The sequence below is a fragment of the Oenanthe melanoleuca genome, chromosome 18 (genome assembly GCF_029582105.1).
Source record: "Oenanthe melanoleuca isolate GR-GAL-2019-014 chromosome 18, OMel1.0, whole genome shotgun sequence".
NCBI classification, from domain to species: domain Eukaryota; kingdom Metazoa; phylum Chordata; class Aves; order Passeriformes; family Muscicapidae; genus Oenanthe; species Oenanthe melanoleuca.
Window position 1 is genome coordinate 6,335,085 of NC_079351.1, and position 17,051 is coordinate 6,352,135.

General features: G+C 46.1%; 1 protein-coding gene across 1 annotated transcript; it reads left to right on the top strand.

Annotated features, from left to right (window-relative positions):
• Positions 1-6,929: 6,929 nt before the first annotated feature.
• On the top strand, positions 6,930-16,247 carry SLC16A5 (solute carrier family 16 member 5). Its single transcript, XM_056506183.1, has 4 exons — positions 6,930-7,389; positions 10,530-10,673; positions 11,650-12,516; positions 14,107-16,247. Exons 1-4 carry the CDS (start codon positions 7,170-7,172, stop codon positions 14,346-14,348), a joined length of 1,473 nt encoding a protein of 490 aa, XP_056362158.1. The 5' UTR covers positions 6,930-7,169; the 3' UTR covers positions 14,349-16,247.
• The last annotated feature ends 804 nt before the right edge of the window (positions 16,248-17,051 follow it).

Genomic DNA, 17,051 nt, shown 5'->3' on the forward strand with positions numbered 1-17,051 from the left:
CCATTCATCCCAAATGCAGGCATCTGATTGGTCACTGAGCTGGGCGGGGCTAAGGCCCCGACCAATCAGATGTTCCAGTGGGAATTTGGAAGCCCCTATAAAATGGGTGCCCATCACCAGACTCGGGCTCTTGCTGCATGAACTTGTGAGTTCAGTTGTGTGCTTGCCTTCAAAACTGTGACAATTGGGCACTTGCATGTGGTTTCAATTAATTTCTAACAATCAATTGTCAAAAGGAGAATCTGAGGAGATTCTGGAGTGTTCCTAGGCTGCTTTCAGGGATAAAGGTACAACTGAAGCTTGTTTCTAAGTCGTCTATAAAATAATTTTAAATTCCACATTTATCGTAACCACTTCCACTGATAACCACAAGCAAGTAGAATATTAATACAACCACTAAATGTGAGTAGCTAAAACAGGAAGAGGATTTTTTTTTTTTGTCAGCTGTCATTTGCTAAACCCCTACTCAACACTGGACCACATGGAGGAAGGGTCTGGCTGTTTCAGATTTGGTGCTGCCAGAAGCTGGATGACATTGGCAATTCAGGCCCAACACAGGGAAAAGGAACAGCAAGGACACAAGTGAAGAAGGGGAAGTCTTGGATTGAGTTAATCCTATTCTTGATTACAAGTGGCTGTTCCCCTGTGGTAGTCTGAAGGCTGTCCATCTCCATCCTCACTGCCACAGGACCTCAAAGCCACAGAGCAGGGATGGGCTGACACATCCCCAAACCAGGGTTTGACACCAGCACAGGCCACTGCTTGGCCTGGGGGCTCCAGCAAAAGCAGTGGAAACTGAGGCTGCATTTCCCCTCTGCACACGTGGGAGGGTGAAATGCAGCAGTGCAGAGGTCCTGCCACAGCCATTAGTGCATCTTGCACAGCCCCTGCACACGCTTCTGTCTCTGCCTCAGGCTCTCCCACACAGACGAAGGTCAGCTCGTCACTTACCCACCCACCCTCACCCGGAACAAAGTAATCAAGCCAGATCTGTCTGCAGACAGGAAGCCTGCAGATATTTTCAACTCAGCTTGCTAACTTGTTTGGGAAACAAGGACTTTGGCCACGTCCTTCCACCTAGATCTGGTTTTGAGGCAGTTATTGACGGTTTAACTTTCACCTGGGTAGATAACTACCATAAACTCTCTTCCTTTGCAGACTGGAGAAACACATTGGTTACTCCAATGTAATTACCTTCAGACTGTGGTGTAACAGATGAGCAAAGGTTTATCTCAAAAGATAATTGATTTTCTGGTAATATTTCCTATTAGAGGTCTCCATCCCTCCTAGGTGTTTCCCAGACTTCTGCAGATGGGAGTCTGACCCAAGTCCACCAGCAGTTTGAAGTAGACAGAGTCCTCAAGTTTCACCATGAGCTGAGAACGCCACAGGTCTCTGTGTCACCAAGAATATCCCTGATCTCAGAGCCATCTGGGCAGCAGGTCCTTTAGCACAGCCAGGAAAACATGCACCAGTGATCTCCATGAATTCAAATGACAGTGTCTAAAAATGAGGAAAACCACTTGGACAACCAAGCAAGCAGACAGGTCTTTAACCTGGGCACCAAGTTCAAGATGTCTTGGAAAAGCAGGCAGACCTAAACTGATAGAAAATACCTAATAAATGGTCATCCTCAACTTAGTGTTCCAGTGTGTTTTTATCTAAAATTTTAATACAAAGAAACATGTAAGAAGGAAAGGGTCATATTGCCAAACCAAAGGGGATTTGCCCATGAAACAAAGGCTTAAGGTAAAGTTTTGCTGTTTCCATACCTGCCCCCCCCACAATATGATCCTAAGGTACACAGGGACCTGCACTTTCCACTGGTACAAAGAGCTCCTGCTTTTCCTTTTCCAGAAATCACACAACTGAACATAGTGATCCATCTGGATATGGGCAGGAAGAGCCTCAGTGTCAGCACTAAACTGTTGGATCTTCTCTCCTACCCTGTTGTGACCTCAAGCATCATCTGTATGTTCCTCAGAGCAGGACATCTTCCTTGGACAGGAGACCTGAGCAGGGCCTGGCTGGGATGGCAGAGCATCTGCTGAGAGCTAAAGAGCCAAAGCTGGATAGCTGGAGTCCAAAAACCAGCTGGCTCCCTAAAAACCATGCTCCGAAATTTCTGGCTTAACACCTTCAACCCCCACAATCTCCTCCACCTGCTCCACAGATCCAGCAGTTAGCCACAAGGAAATACTTCTCTTGATCCTACTCCCACTGAGTCCCTTATTCCTTATTAATAAAAGCCAATTTTATTGATAATTAGAAGTTTGTTAGAGGGAACCTTCAGCCACTGCTCAGGATCAAAATGTCAATCTGTGAAAGAGATGTCCTGCAGCAGGGATAGACTGTACCCACAGCTGCATCACATCCTATTTCTCCCTTCCTCTGTCACATCCTCACCTACTGCTACATCCTACATCCTACAGCTAATGACAAGGTAACTTCATTTCTTGAAAAGCCTCATTTTCCCAGGAACATCCCCCCTCTTCATCTTCCCAAATGCAGGCAATTGCTGGAAGCAAAGTACCAGCAGCTTCCAGATATCCTCAGTGACCTCAGCCAGGTTCCTAGCAAGGACCTTCATTCAAGGACCTGTTCAGATACTCCATGCCACCACTGGTCCCTCTCTCTGTCCACTCCCAGGGCAGTGTTGCAGGTCAGAGCACGAGCCAGAGCCCTTCCAAAGCCACCTTCAGCATGAGACTATGCAATGTCTTCCTCAGACTCATCTCCAGATCCCCATTGCCTCAGGGAATGTTGCCCTTGGCACCACACCTTGTACACAAAGCACAGGCTCTGGGACAGCCAGGGACCAGAGGGGATGGTGGCAGTCAGGAGGGCAAGGGCCAGCACACCCACAAACCAGCTGCAGTCACCCACCAGCCAGAGATCTACCACCAGGATAAAGAGCAGGGACAAGCCACATCTTGCTGAATTCCTGCAGGCCAATGGGAGCTGTCAGTGCATGCTCTGGTGCCAGCTGCCTCCTCAGCTCCCATTTCCCATTTCCAGGCTAAGCTGTGTTATCCCAGAGCTGGCTACTGGCCATTAAACCTAGTCCCAAGAGGGGGATTTCTCACCTGATCTTATACCCACATTATCAGTAATTAATGAGCACAAAGCAGCCAGGCAGACCCAAAGTCAATCCAGGAGAGCAGAAAGCAGTGCTGAAACTGAGCAAAAAGCAATCCATGCAAGGATCTGGAGTTAAATGCAGCTGGGGAACAAACAGGATGAGGGGGTGTGGGAGGAGGACACAGATGAGGCTGGTTGGGCTAATTAAGACCAATTAGTGCAGTTAGGACCCTGATCCCTTTTGCAGGGGGAGGATGTGGGAGTGATGCTATGGGAACTGCTTGGGAAAGTCGGGATAAACCAGCACTTCCCCCATCCTTGGCACAGCACCATTCTCTCAGTACTAGCTGAGCTGGTCTGAAGGGGTTTTGTCAGGGTTGTTCAGATCCTGTCCCAGCCTCAGGAACCTGTTTTCAGGTGCTCTGAGACCTTGGGTCTGTCTGTGTTCCAGGGATGGATCAGAGTAAGAGTTTCATTTGTGACTGAACCTGGGACAGGAACAGCTCCCTGCCACAAAGAGCTCTGCAATCCCACAGCTGAAATGTCACTTCATTTCCCTTGCTTTAGACAAAAAAAAAAAAAAAAAAAAAAAAAAAAAAAAAAAAAACAAAAAAAAAAAACAAGCCTCCACACTTCCTCTGCGAGAATCGATCTGCCAGAGGACTTGCTAATCTGGATCTCTGGAACAAATTCAACTGGTCTTTCTCAAGTGTGATTTGCAAGTTCTGAGGCGTTTCCACTTTGGTTTCCAGCCACAAAGAATCACAGAACCATTTCCAACCAAAAGCTGGAAAATACCTTTAGGATTATTGAGTCCAACTGTTAACTCAGCACTGCCAAGGTCACCACTAAACCATGATTTTAAGCCCCAAAGCTGCTGCTGAGGGTCCTGAGCACAGGGGCTGGTTTACATAGCTGTAACATGCTGGCAGGGACAGGGAGAGAGCTGGGGACTTGCAGCCACCTCCACCATGCCCCAGGCACAGCCTGTCCCCTGAGGGCTGCAACCAACTGCTGACAAGTGGCATCCAGCAGAGACAAGCCCAGAGTGCTGGGCCAGGCTGCCCCACTTGGGCTGATGCTTTAATCAGAGCTAAATCTGGATTCTCTGACTGGATGACCTTGGAAAAGTCAGCTGGGATGTAGTATAGGCTACATGGCAGAGGATGGCAAAGAAGGCCATGGTCTCAGGATGAAAAGGTACTTTAAAAGACACTTATAAAGGTATTTATCAAGAAAAGTGCTTGGCTTTCCTACCCTCAACAGACACTGAGTGATCCCAAAAAGCAGTTTATCACCCTGCTCAGTTTATAGTAAACATCTTGCTTCTGTAAATGCAGCTTATTTCACACATTCTAAACTAAGTGTCCAGTGCATGCCAGGGCTGAGCTCGATGGCAGGAAGGTGCGAGAAACTTTCTTCTTCATTGCCATTCCTGCTGTCAAGGTGCAGGCATTGTCCAGTCTCTGGACACCCCTCCAAGACCCATTGCTTTGGGCAGTGGTTCTGATCCCCCCAGCCACACTCCTCACTTCTCTCCTGGACCCTGTGGCCAAGTCCCCCTTCTCAGTGGCTCCAGAGAAGTGGGCTGCTCATCTCCCTGCAGAGCTACCACCAGCTACAAACTCTTACTGAAGACTATAAATATCATTATTTGCATAACATAAACCTGAGTTTGTCAAATATAAACCTCTTTCTTTGAGGTGAGCTACATAAATGCCCCAGGGCCCTGTGTCTTTTGGCATAAAGGGCTCTCTGTCCTTGCAGGGAGCAGCCAGGAGCCCTCATGCCAGCAGCTGTTTGTCCCACATCAGAGCTGAAGGAAACTGAGGCACAGAAGAAGGGAGAGTCACTGTGTGAGCACTCCTGGTCTGCTGCCATGAACAACAGCTACCAGGGCTGCTCCACAACAGCTAGGGAAATAAATCCAAGGTTTGAATGCTGATGTCTTGGGGATCACTGGAAGAAGAAACAACATTCAGACATGAACAGGAGAGGATTAGCTTATCAGCAGACAGTGGCTGACAGAGAGTTGCTGGAGAGAAAGACTGAAACAAGCAGTTGCTCCCTATGTCCTATCCAGGGCACTGATATGTCCTCAGGTGCTCCACAGGCTGGTAGAGAGAAGCACCTTTGCACTGTTCACCTCCCAACAAAAGCACACTGTTTGCAGGAGGCACCCAGGTGTGGCTATCACTGTGAACTCCAACCTTATTCCCAACCCTACCAATGTGGGATGATCACATGCGTGTGAAAATCTGCCTGTGTTTCGCAGGTGTCCCTGTCACGTTCACTGCTCTACACCAAGGGCAGGTTGCCTGAAAGCACCAAGCCCTTAGGAGCAGGACAACACACAGCAGCCCTGTATTTCACACTGTCCATCCTATCTGGATACCTTGGAAGGGTTAATCCAAGGGCTTGTGGCGCTGCTGATGCTCGGTGTGGCACAGCCGACAAAGCCAGAGCTGGAAAAAACTTGTTCCTTTACCTTTGTGCAGGCAGGAGGCAGCGAGGAGGCAGAGAGGAGGTCGTGTGGCTCCTGGCAGCACATCCCCAGGTCCTTCAGAGACTGTGCAGGTCGGGCTGCCCAGGGGAACAGGTGTCCTGCAGCCAGGGGCACAAGGTGGACAAGCCCAACTGGAGAGTCCTCCCCTCACCCAGGGAGATGTGAGGGGAGCCAGGAATCTGCTGGACAAACACAAAAGTTGAACAGGGCAGCTGGGAACAGAGAAGAGCTGTGCTTCTGCCTTTTTTTGCAGGTTTGCTGTTGCCGGGGAGAGGTTTTAGGCTGTCATCCAGCTAATTCACACCACAGAGACAAGCCCTTGAATTAGTTGCATTATCTGCGCCCAGCTAAAGTGGACAAAAGATTAAAGTGTGCTGAGCACCACCACCGTGATTTGCATCTCAGAGCCCCTTCCCACGGGCCCCCTCTGCTCCCAGCCTTTTTTTTTTTTTCTTCGTTTTCTGGCTGTGAGCCAGCCAGCATAAGAGCCCTGTTTACAGAAATGATGCCTAGGTTAATATTGCAAAAGACTTCATGAAAGGCTGTAGTGGCTCCTGAAGCAGAAGGGTCTGAGCATGGGCCACGAGCTGCGCGCACAGGGGATGAGCCGCAGCCACGCGGCGCCGCCCTCCGCCTGACAAACCCTGGTCTCAGCCTGAGGTACGAAACTAACTTTCTGCCACCATGGCATATTTGAAATAATCAAACTCTTATTCATCTCTAAAGCTGCACACAAAACCTAAATGCAGCTGTTGTTTTAGGGGAAAAAACACTATTTGAATGCTAAGTAAATATTGCACTGTGTAGTGACCTTATGGGCATTCTTTCTGAGCTCATCCAGCTGCCAGAGATTATTATTTTATGCATGTTTATTCATGTGGAGAGGATGGGGAATGCTATTGCTATACGTTCCATGCTGTCAGTCTCAGAGAAATCCAAACTGGGATCTCTCAGAAGCAGCTCTAGGTCGAGAAAGGTAAAGCAAAAGCCTATCTCCCATCACTGGATTCTAGTATTAATTAATGGCTTTTAAAATGTTTTTTCACCACTAGCACTAGCACTGTGTAGGAAGGTGTAGTTTTCCTGAAAGGTTCACACTGAGCTCTGCTGTGACACGCAACCTTAATAGGTTTCTATTTTACCTGGCATTTGCACTTTTTCCTCCTTGGCATGGGGACTGAGTGACCTTAACAATTGCCAGCAAGGGGACTCCATATGATGAAAGCAGGTGAAAGGGAAAATAAGGGCGGAACTAGGTAAAGCCAATTCCTACCTCAGAGGAGGTGTGGTCCTGTCCTCTACCTGGCTGTGGTCACAGTCTTGTGAAATATAAAAGGAGAAGGCAGTGGTTTCTTAAGCAATCTGGTGCCAGGATCCTGCAGTGAAAAGGAAGGGAGGTGCTGGAAGAAATGCAGAGCAAAAAGTCAAGAGTGTCAGCTGGGAAAGGTGTGGGACACAGCAGTGCTCTGAGCCTCAGGAACACCATCAGCTGTTCCCTGAAGGCCTGTTTGCTGGGCTGAGGGTTGCATGGTAGCTGCACTCCCTTCCCCAGCAGGCTGGCTCGGAGCAGAACGGAGCTATCATGCCCCAAGGAGAAGCAGCAGGACGCGGCGCTGCCAAGCCCCAGGACCAGGGCTGGGCATGGATGGTGCTGCTGGCTGCAGTGGTGCTGCAGGGGCTAACGCTGGGCTTCCCCTGCTGCATTGGTGTCTTCTTCACGGACCTCCAGCACGAGTTCCAGGCCAGCAACAGCCAGACATCGTGGTTCCCATCCATCATGGTGGCCGTGCTGCATGGAGGGGGTGAGTGATTGCAGGGAATGGCCTCCTTCACCTCCTGCTCTTGTGCTGCTGCTGGGGGGATGTAATGAGGATGCTTTCAGCATTTCATTAAGGCAGGGGGTGGAAGGGACTGGGAGGTCCAAGTAGAGTGGCTGTTTGGCAATACACAGCATGTCCAAGCCACTTGGATCCCACAGTCCAAACCTAAATGTCCACAGATTTCATGCTCCCTTTCGTCACTCTCAGAGTAAGCCAAGACCTTTGGTCAAAGAAGGCAAATCCCTTTCTCAGCCCAGTTTTTCCAGATCAGCAAGAACATAGTTATTTCTCAAAGAAGCTCTTTGAATAAGCCAGCACATAGTGCTGGAGCTCTGGTGCTTTCTTAGTTCATCTTGTCCACAAGAGCACATCTCCTTCCAAGTGCCACATGACAGCTGTGTTCTTTGTGGCTGAAGGATGCCAAAAGCTGAGCTCCTCAGAGCTGCCAGCTGAGGCAAAGCCTTAGAAGCAGCTCCTTGGTCAGTGGCATGGAGTGCACACCTACTCTGGCATTGGGGTGGACATGAGCAGGGCTGGATCAGTGCAGAATGTGGGTCAGGCTCTGGCTGCAGGGGTGAAGGAGCCTTGTGCTCAGTGGATAGTGGAGGAAATCATTGGTTTCCCCCTCAAAATAAAATATGGGAGCAGCACAGGGCAGTGGTCCCAGATTCCACACACAGATGTGGGGATTGTTTTTTGCAAGGAGAAAAGCAAATCCCCAGCAGCTCAAGGACTTCCCAATGAGTGGTCTGTGCTTTGTGACCCATACAAATCCTGCACAACCCGAACCCTACCAGGCAACAGATGGAAAGTTCTCAGTGTTGCCCGTGTATCTGAGCTTCTCCCTGAGTCCATTCCTGCTCGCTTGCAATGCTGGTGAAAGCTGATACTACATTATAAAGGAAAAAAACAACCCCAGAGCCCTGAGTCCTGCTGATGCGAAGGCTATGGCAGGTTCAGTCTGTCCTGTGCGTGGAATTGAGAGTTAGCAGAAACAGCCAGGTCCAGAATATCAAGGTGCAGATAGAAAAAGATGAAAGAAAGAGATGTTGAGGGAAGTGACATCGGGAGGAATCACCACTGAGAGTCAGCAGAAATAGAGCAGTATCCTCAGGGCTTGGAGTTTAGAAGCTGTTGGGCATTCCCCATCCTGCTTTCCAGTCCCTGTGATCCTTCTGTGATTAGTGGGAAGGATCTAACTTGGACCTGCTGGCTTTGGGAAATGGTCTCAGAAGCAGCATGGTCCCAGAATGTCCAGGAAGGATAACTCTGGCAGTATCCACAGGAATGTCAATTATCCTGTCATCTTTAATGAAGTAGTTGTGTAGGAGACTAGAACCACAGTAGAAGGTAATACAGAGACAGCCAATACATAGATCCAAAAGTTATAAATTAGATAAGGAAAGCATAGCCTTGTGTTGATATTAACAATAGAATTTGTCAGGGCACAGCCAGAGTTGTACTTTGCCAGTTATGTCTCCTATGGCAGGAGTAGTCTAGAGGGTGTTACAGCACAGCAGGGCTTGTTCGTGGCCCCCAGTAGCACAAGGCAGCAGTAACAAAAACCAGGAGAAAACAACAAAATAAACAGAGATCAAAGCCTCCCTCTCAGGCCAAGCACATATAGTTTTTGCTGCAACTTCTGACCTCCTTTGGAGGGGGCCAGGCTTTACTTGATTCAGGTTCTCTGGTTACATGCATCATTTCAGCACTTAAATCTTTCCCAAAATTGTGTTCTGTTATCACAGTATCTCTTAGAGGTGCCACTCTCTTTTCTTCATCTTTATTCTTTTTAATTCAGAGGAATTGAAGGAGGGAAAAAATTATTAGTTGCAAAAACTGGAAGAGGTAGGGAAATGGGCAGCCTGTTCTCAGAGCAGCCCGTGCTGGGAGAAGGTTCCATGCAGGAGAGCTATGGAAGGAAATGGGGAAGGGCACAGGGCAAACAATAGCTCATAACTTGGCCAAACATATCCCATTATCGGTGCTACGTTCCTAGGTAAAAGCCATTAACGATTATTTTGTTATAAGATCATTTGAGAGACCTCAGGGTCCTACATCTGTCTCCAAAAGAGGATTTCAGGCCCTTGCAGGTTCCTGCTCCTAGATATCCACGTACACGGAACACTCTGCACTAACTCATACAAATGCAGAGCTTTTGTTGATATTATTCTTGCAAAAGAAAGCACAAAAGCCCCAGGCAAGTGAGAAATAGCATTTGAAACCCAGACAACAAGTAACCAGGAACTAATCACGAAAAACCCTTATGGTTTTTAGAGCTAAGCAGTGTTCAATTTATGCCTTCTTGGGCTAGTTAAACAGCTAGTTAATCCTTAATGTCTTCAGCAGGAGGAAAAATAATCCAGTCATATTTGCTAGACACTTTTTCAAAGGCCAGTAAAGTATGAGGCAAAAATCTCCCAAGCAGATCAAAATACAGACAGCTGCACTCCTAATTTTTATAATGTTCCACTGTTCACTTGATTGTGTGGATTTTATTTCAAACCAGACGTTGATTTAGATCACAAAATCAAAAAATGCCACAGGTTTTATTCCCTACACCGGCTGACTCCTAATTCTGCAGCTTAAGTCATTTTGCATTTGCTTCTATAGCCATAAATGTTCAGAATTGGGAAAAAAGTTAATAAAACCTGGAAAACCTTGAGGATCCTCGAGGGAACAGGAAAACAAACTCTGTCTTCAGATCCTCTTCTGCCAGAGCATGCAGAGAGAAGCATTCCCACTGGTGGGCTGCAGGTGTGAACTAATCTTTCCCTGCCCAAAAATGATGGATATTAAATGTCATTAACAAACAAGTAATTTATCATAATCTCATAACATTCACCAGAAGTCCATTTCCAATGGTTTTAATGAAAATCCATCACACCCTCCTTGATGTCAAAATCCCAGCAGATCACAGACTTCCCCTCAGCCAACAAGCTGGCCAAGCACTTGGGAGGATCATGGAATATATTTTCTCTTCCTGTCTCCCCCATGCACATTACCCTGCTGGGACAACCCTCAGGGTCTCTAGCTACATCATTTGATAATTGCAGCAATCCAGCAGGTACAAAGTACTTCTTTCCTCCCTAACAGCTTCCCTTTTCATGCTCTACTTCCAGGGCCCCTCTGCAGCATCCTGGTGAAGCGCTTTGGCTGCAGGTTTGTGGTGATGCTGGGCGGGCTGCTCAGCGGGCTGGGAATGGTGTCCAGCTCCTTCTGCCAGTCCATCAGCCAGCTGTACCTCACAGCTGGCCTCATCACTGGTACGTACTGGAGAGCAGGGAAACTCAGCTGCTGGGCTGGAGATGGGAAATGGGAGAGCCCTGACTAGGCAGTCATTTTTCCACTCATCTGTGAAACAGGAGAACTCATCAGCCTCCCAGCACAGCAGAAATCCTACAGCCACTAGACTTGGCCTCCACACCCCTTTAGCATACACCTCACCCACTCAAGCTCCCTGGGAACTGCTTCTCTCTGGAAAAAGCTACAGGTCTCCAGAGGGTAAAATGAAGGAAAAGGATGTCTGTTCTTTTTAGTAGCTTCTCAGATTTTTGTCTTTCAAGAAGGGAGGGTTTTTTGTTGTTTTTCCAATCTTGGAACATAATGTGTTGGGATAATGTCCTTCCCAGGTTCCCTGGGCTTGTATTTTACCACTCCCAAACTGGGGAAGAATGGAGATATCTTTTTCTAAAAAAGACCCTGTTGGTTTTGAACAGAAGTAACAGATGGGAACTTTTCCTTTCCAAATATTTCTCCTATGTAACTGATGTTCAACTCTTGGTTGTTAATAACACAGAAAAATTAATTCCTTATTCTGGAACCAATCCTGCTGGATTTTACAAGTTAAGCAGTGTCCACTGCATAGTGAGAAAAACAAGCAATTCCCTGAGCCCTGATGAAAGCATCAGGAAAGCAGCACTGCTTGTTGCATGTGATATAAAACCCAAGTTTTTAATGAACAATTCCATAACAACTCCAGGAATTGCAATGTGTCCCAGAAAAATGTCCATATATCAGTATATTTACTATACCAAAGAACACAAATAGTTTAATTCACACACATCCTTCTTCATCCCTGGTGTGGGGTTTCTGAGTACTAATCAATCCCTGGGGGCTGTGTGGCCTGGCAGGTCAGAAAATGCTTCAGTGGCAGGTGAAGTAATCTGTGGGTACACCCTGAATCTGGGCTCTTTTCACCCTTTAAGACAACAACAAAAGGATTATTTATTCTCTCTTTAGGTCTGGGATCATGTTTCAGCTTCCAGGCAGGAGTGACTACGCTGGGCTACTACTTTGTACGGTGGCGAACACTGGCCAATGCCGTGGCCTCCACTGGTGTCTCCCTTGGTTTCACACTGTGGCCGCTGCTGTCTCAATACTTGCTGGACAAGATGGGCTGGAGAAACACCTTCCTCATCTTTGGAGGAATACTACTGAACTGCTGTGTTTGTGGAGCCATCATGAGACCCATTCAGCTGGCATCAGAGTCACTTCTAGAATCTGCCAAGCCTGAAGAGGAGCCAGGGAGCAAAGCAGAAGAGGCACAGCTGTCCAATGGAGAATCTCCTCACCACCCCACACTCCAGCAGCACACCACAAGGACAAAATGCTCCCAGATGCTGCAGAAGTACCTGGCTTTTGACATCTTCTGTCAAAACAAAGGTTACCAGATTTACACTATTGGAGTGACCTGGATGATGATGGGGTTTGCCTTACCCCATGTCTACCTTGTGCCTTACGCCATCCACAACGGGGTGGAGGAGCACAAGGCAGCACTCCTCATCTCCATCATTGGACTCATCAACATCTTCATCCGCCCTGTCACGGGGCTGCTCTCAGGACACAGAGTCTTCTCAGGGAGGCGCATCTACTTGTTCAGCCTGGCCGCGCTGCTCTGCGGGCTCAGCAACTTCATCTGTGTCATTTCAGCCCAGTTCAGCGTGCTCATCCTCTACTGTGTCATCCTCAGCATAGCCATGAGCGGTGTCGGGGCGCTCACCTTCCAGGTGCTGATGGATGTGGTGGAGATGGACAGGTTCTCCAGCGCTCTAGGGCTCTTCACCATCCTAGAGAGCATCACCCTCCTCATCGGGCCCCCGCTCACAGGTGAGAGAGGCTCTGAGAGCTGGCTGGGGGAAAGGTGGTGGTTTGGATACTGGTGACAAGTGTTTGGCAGCATCAAGGAGACGAATCAAGGAGTTTCCTGACCTATGGTATAGATGAGTTATGCAAAGGAAGCAATATAAAAGGTAGGGTCAGAAATGAATCATCAGTCTCCTGTGACAGCTGGAAAGTAATTTCTGCAGCTGCATCAAGAGCACACTGAAAAAAATGACTCACTTGGTAAGTGATCTGATATGTATGGTAGCAATGACTGCTTTTTTCCAGTGGCAAGAAACTGACAGGAATTGCTATGAACTTTGTCACCATTTTGCCAGATTGCATTATTTTATCCATGAAATCTCAAGGAATTTGAACATCCTATTAAACAAATTATTTGTGTTCAAAGCTACCACCAGGCCTACATTATTCGAAAGCCCCATAGTAAAAGCTTTTGTTAAATCTTCTTTCCAGGTTCTGGAGCGTATTAATTTTTCTCTGGAGACAAGAAAGGAGCTAGTTATTACTCTCAGTCCAATAAATTATTCACAGTCCACTCCAAATGCCACTTAGTGACCTGTCCAAGACACACCTGCTCCTGCAGCACAGCAGTAAATTCAAAAGATTAACAAACAACAAATGTCAACCTGAGTATGTCAGCCTCAGTTCAGGCTTTAGTTCTCTTCTCCAGACAATGAACTGTGGCTACTCAGCAGGAAAATTATGTCTGGTTCAATATTGTGATGGCAACATGCAGTGTATTTCATGGCACTCCCTGGCATTAGTGTGTCAGTCACTTTTCTCAAAGAGCAAAAAAGATCCTTTCTTGATCATTTCTGACAGGAGCAGCAGATGGGCAAAGCAAAGCGCAGTAAAAGCAGCTCCCATTGGTAATCCTAAAATCTGCTACAGAAAAGTACACTATGGAAAGAAACATCACCAATCCTGACTGAAAAATACAAGCAAACATTATTCCAGTATTTCCACATTGTTAAGCAGCCTATGGAAGGCATCATGTATTTGGCCTAAGTATCACTTTTCCATCTCTAATATTAGTGTTAAATTACTCCCTTGATATCTCAGATTTCTAAATTGTTTATATTGAGGTCACGTAATGTTAGTCATAATCTTGCTGTGCTGTGAATTTCCTTATCCCTCATTACACAGGATTAGAGACAAATGGTCAGTTTAGAGAACTTACTATGTAAATTTCTGACCTATTTCTCTATCTAGTTGTTCTGTTTTCTGCCCTAGGATGTAATAGGGTCACTCTCCAAAAGCCACTGAGTGGCAGTGGCACAAGGGTCCTCTGCTGAGCAAACAAAATAAAGCAGCAGGTTGGGGAAAAATTACAATTTCCTTTCTTTCCTGATTTCTTTGTGTATTGAGAAATACTTTCTACAGAAGTATCACTTGACTTGTGACTACAAATAAAAAACAAATAAACCACTAGAATCCAGAGAGGAGGAGAGAACTCATATAAGAAAGCTTCTTTTGTATAGAGCAGTTTGCTGAATGATTCAGGTTTAACATTCAAGTAATTGTATGCCTTTAGTGTGCCTTTTCTCTTTGGCTAAGCTATGACTTCTATTTCAGGTTTCCTGGTAGACATAACCAGTGATTTCCACTACGTCTTCTACAATTCCAGCTTCTTCATGATATCTGCTGCATTATTTATGGGGCTCAGCTTCTGTGCTCTGGAAAAAAAAAACAAATTGAGAGAGGCTTCCAAAGCATGTTTGGACAATCCCTCCAGATATCAATACAGTGAAACATCAACAGGACCAAAAGCTGAAAGTCAACTTCCTCCAGTAATTCAGTACATCACGAGCATATGAAAATAAAAGGGGAAAAAGAGCAACAAGTGGTCTGCACAAAGCAATACATGGCTCAGCACTGATGACAGATGAGAAAAGAACAGTCTGCTTTCCACAACTGTCATCTTCCTTTGGCACTTCCACTCCATAGGGCCTTGTCAGACTCCAAGACAGTGATCCAGACCACAGGTCCAGCCCAGAACCCAGCCAAGGAAACGAAGCACAAAGAGATCCGAGCTCTCCTAAAGCAAACCATGGGATAACAGCCATGGGACCCAGTGCTGGGAGACAAAAGCTGAGACAGTTCAACTGGGTTAAGTCACCAACTTTTAGAAGTCACTGGAATTTCACAAGCACATTCCAGTTGGAAGTGCTGGATAACATATATTAATGGGTAGTTCTTCACAAAGAAGTATTGTTGCTTCATCTGAATATGCAATTTTGGTGCACAGGCTTCCTGTTTGCTTCCCATATTGGGGGTGGCAAGACGAACACTTTCCACAGGAAGTGTGTTATTATTTTCCACATCTCTAAATATTTTACAAAAGCAGCTACATGGTTTGTAGAGCTCAGACAAGTTTCCAGTGAGATCGACTATTTTCTCCTATGAAGCATATACAGGAATTCTTCATGCCAAGGACAATTTCAAAGCCTCAAAATTCAACTCCAGAGCCTCAAAAAAACCCCCCACAACAACCCACCAAGCCTTGGAGTATCAGCTTTGTATAACTACTGATATCTCAAGTGCTGTTGAATGTATCATAAAAGAGGGTTCATGGCTCATGTAAACACACTTCAGTGTTAACTGGAACCCACTTGGGGCAGGAAGGGTGATATCAGATCTAAGAATAAGTATATGCATCCTTTTATAGGGAAAAATTCAAAGCAACTGTAGTTCCTCTTTGTGGAGATCAGTTCAGCTCTTTAGTCTTAGACTTTTGAACCTAATTACACCAGCATTCTCATTCTAAAGAACTTTGTACAAACATAACTTATATTTCTTATAAGCACAAGCAGAACTTATGTAGGAAATCTGTGGGGAAAGCATACTGAGAAAAGCTAGTGTTTTTCTGTCCATACAGCTTTGACTGTAAGTGGTTTTCTCTGACACATTCCCAGGATTTAGACTTGTCACTGCTCAGGCAATGGCTGCAGCAGCCTCAGCAGCAGCTCAAGACACAAACTGGACATTTTCTGTATCATCCCTGATCCAACACGTGTGGATAACAGCTCATGAAGCACACAGATAAAGATAACCCAACACATTAGAACAATCAAAAAGATGGAAGCACAAAATGGGAGTGAAATGGAAGAAGCAATGGAAGAAGCTTTCAATGGAACTCCAGTGCCTGTCTAAGAACTGTTATATCAAACCCAGCTGCAGTGCTTATCTGGAGAACTGTCCTATCGGATTCCTAGTGACAAACCCACAGCTTTCATTAGAGCTCCAGAGATAAAACAAATAAACCAATAAAAAAAAAAACCACTCTGGATGAAACCACTGGAAAACTGACTGCAAGGTCTTCAGAGACTATGATGGCTTCACAGGTGGCTTTTGCACAGAAGGAGCATCAGCCTTTCAGAAGAGTTCCCACTCCCACAGCTCAGTATCTTCTCCCTGGGATTACAGACCCAGGAGGATTTGCATTTCCTCATCAAATCTATAATTAAATAAAATGACTAGTGAGAGGTACACATATCTAATCTCTCAGCACATGTGTCTATTAACTTATGTAATGCTTACATGGTCCATAACTATGAAGTAAACAGGGACTGGTGCTTCTCAGCTTACCAAAACAGATTGCTGTACATTCCTAGGAAAATGAGGGGGTTTTCTCTCTCACAAAAAAGCAATAAAAAGGGATTAAGTGCCAAATCTCTCCTAGCTATTGCAAATAAACAGCTAAGCAGCTGATCAGATTGCCATTTTCTCTGTGTGTCATTCTTAAATTGTAAATTCTGTTTGCCTTTCTACATTCCCTTTCTGTTTTCTTAAGGAAATATGAGATTATGTGGCCTCAGATCCTCTCACTGCTACAAATGTCCTGGGCAAAAGAGGCAAGATACAGTGTAAGCTACCATCCACCAAATTTCTCACAGGAAAAAAAGGTTGGGTGAAGGAGCAATGGAAGGCACCTCCTGCATGGAGCCAATTGATCCACCTGTAAAGCTTTTGCCCTGGCTGCTTCATAAAAAAGGAAATGTACAGGGAAAAACCAAAAAATCTTCACCAGCTGAAGCTGACATAGAGATCAGCTCCTCCTACACCAAGGCAAAGATACCTGTTTTGATCATTTCTTGATTGTGCACAGCAGTGCAAGATAATTTAGGATGGAAGGCAGGGAGAGTGCTTTTCAGAAGTGCTTTTTGATACTCCCAGACTCATCACGGTTCACTGGGACTTATTTGCAGGCACAAAGAGAGATTTCTGGGAAAAAACCCAACCAAATCACAAACTTGTTATTTTGACATTTCTTAACTTGCTGACTGAAACCTTTCTAATAAACTCAAGCCTGAAAACAGGGTTGCCTATCCTGGTTACTTTCCACAGACCCTTTAAAAGTAATCCACAGCCCACAGGTTTGAAGCAAATCCTGAGCAGACAAGAAGTAACTTTTTGTGCTGTTTCCACAGGTGGATGTCTGAGTTCCCATAATAGAGAAAGCAACCCCCCTCCCCTTGTTTCCATGGGTCTCCTCTCTCATGTGTGTTTCCAACCTGAAA

Coding starts and splice junctions, on each gene's coding strand:
- SLC16A5 (XM_056506183.1), top strand. CDS start 7,170: ATGCCCCAAGGAGAAGCAGCAGGACGCGGCGCTGCCAAGCCCCAGGAC. Junction 7,390..10,529: donor GGCCGTGCTGCATGGAGGGG/GTGAGTGATTGC, acceptor CTCTACTTCCAG/GGCCCCTCTGCAGCATCCTG. Junction 12,517..14,106: donor CATCGGGCCCCCGCTCACAG/GTGAGAGAGGCT, acceptor CTTCTATTTCAG/GTTTCCTGGTAGACATAACC.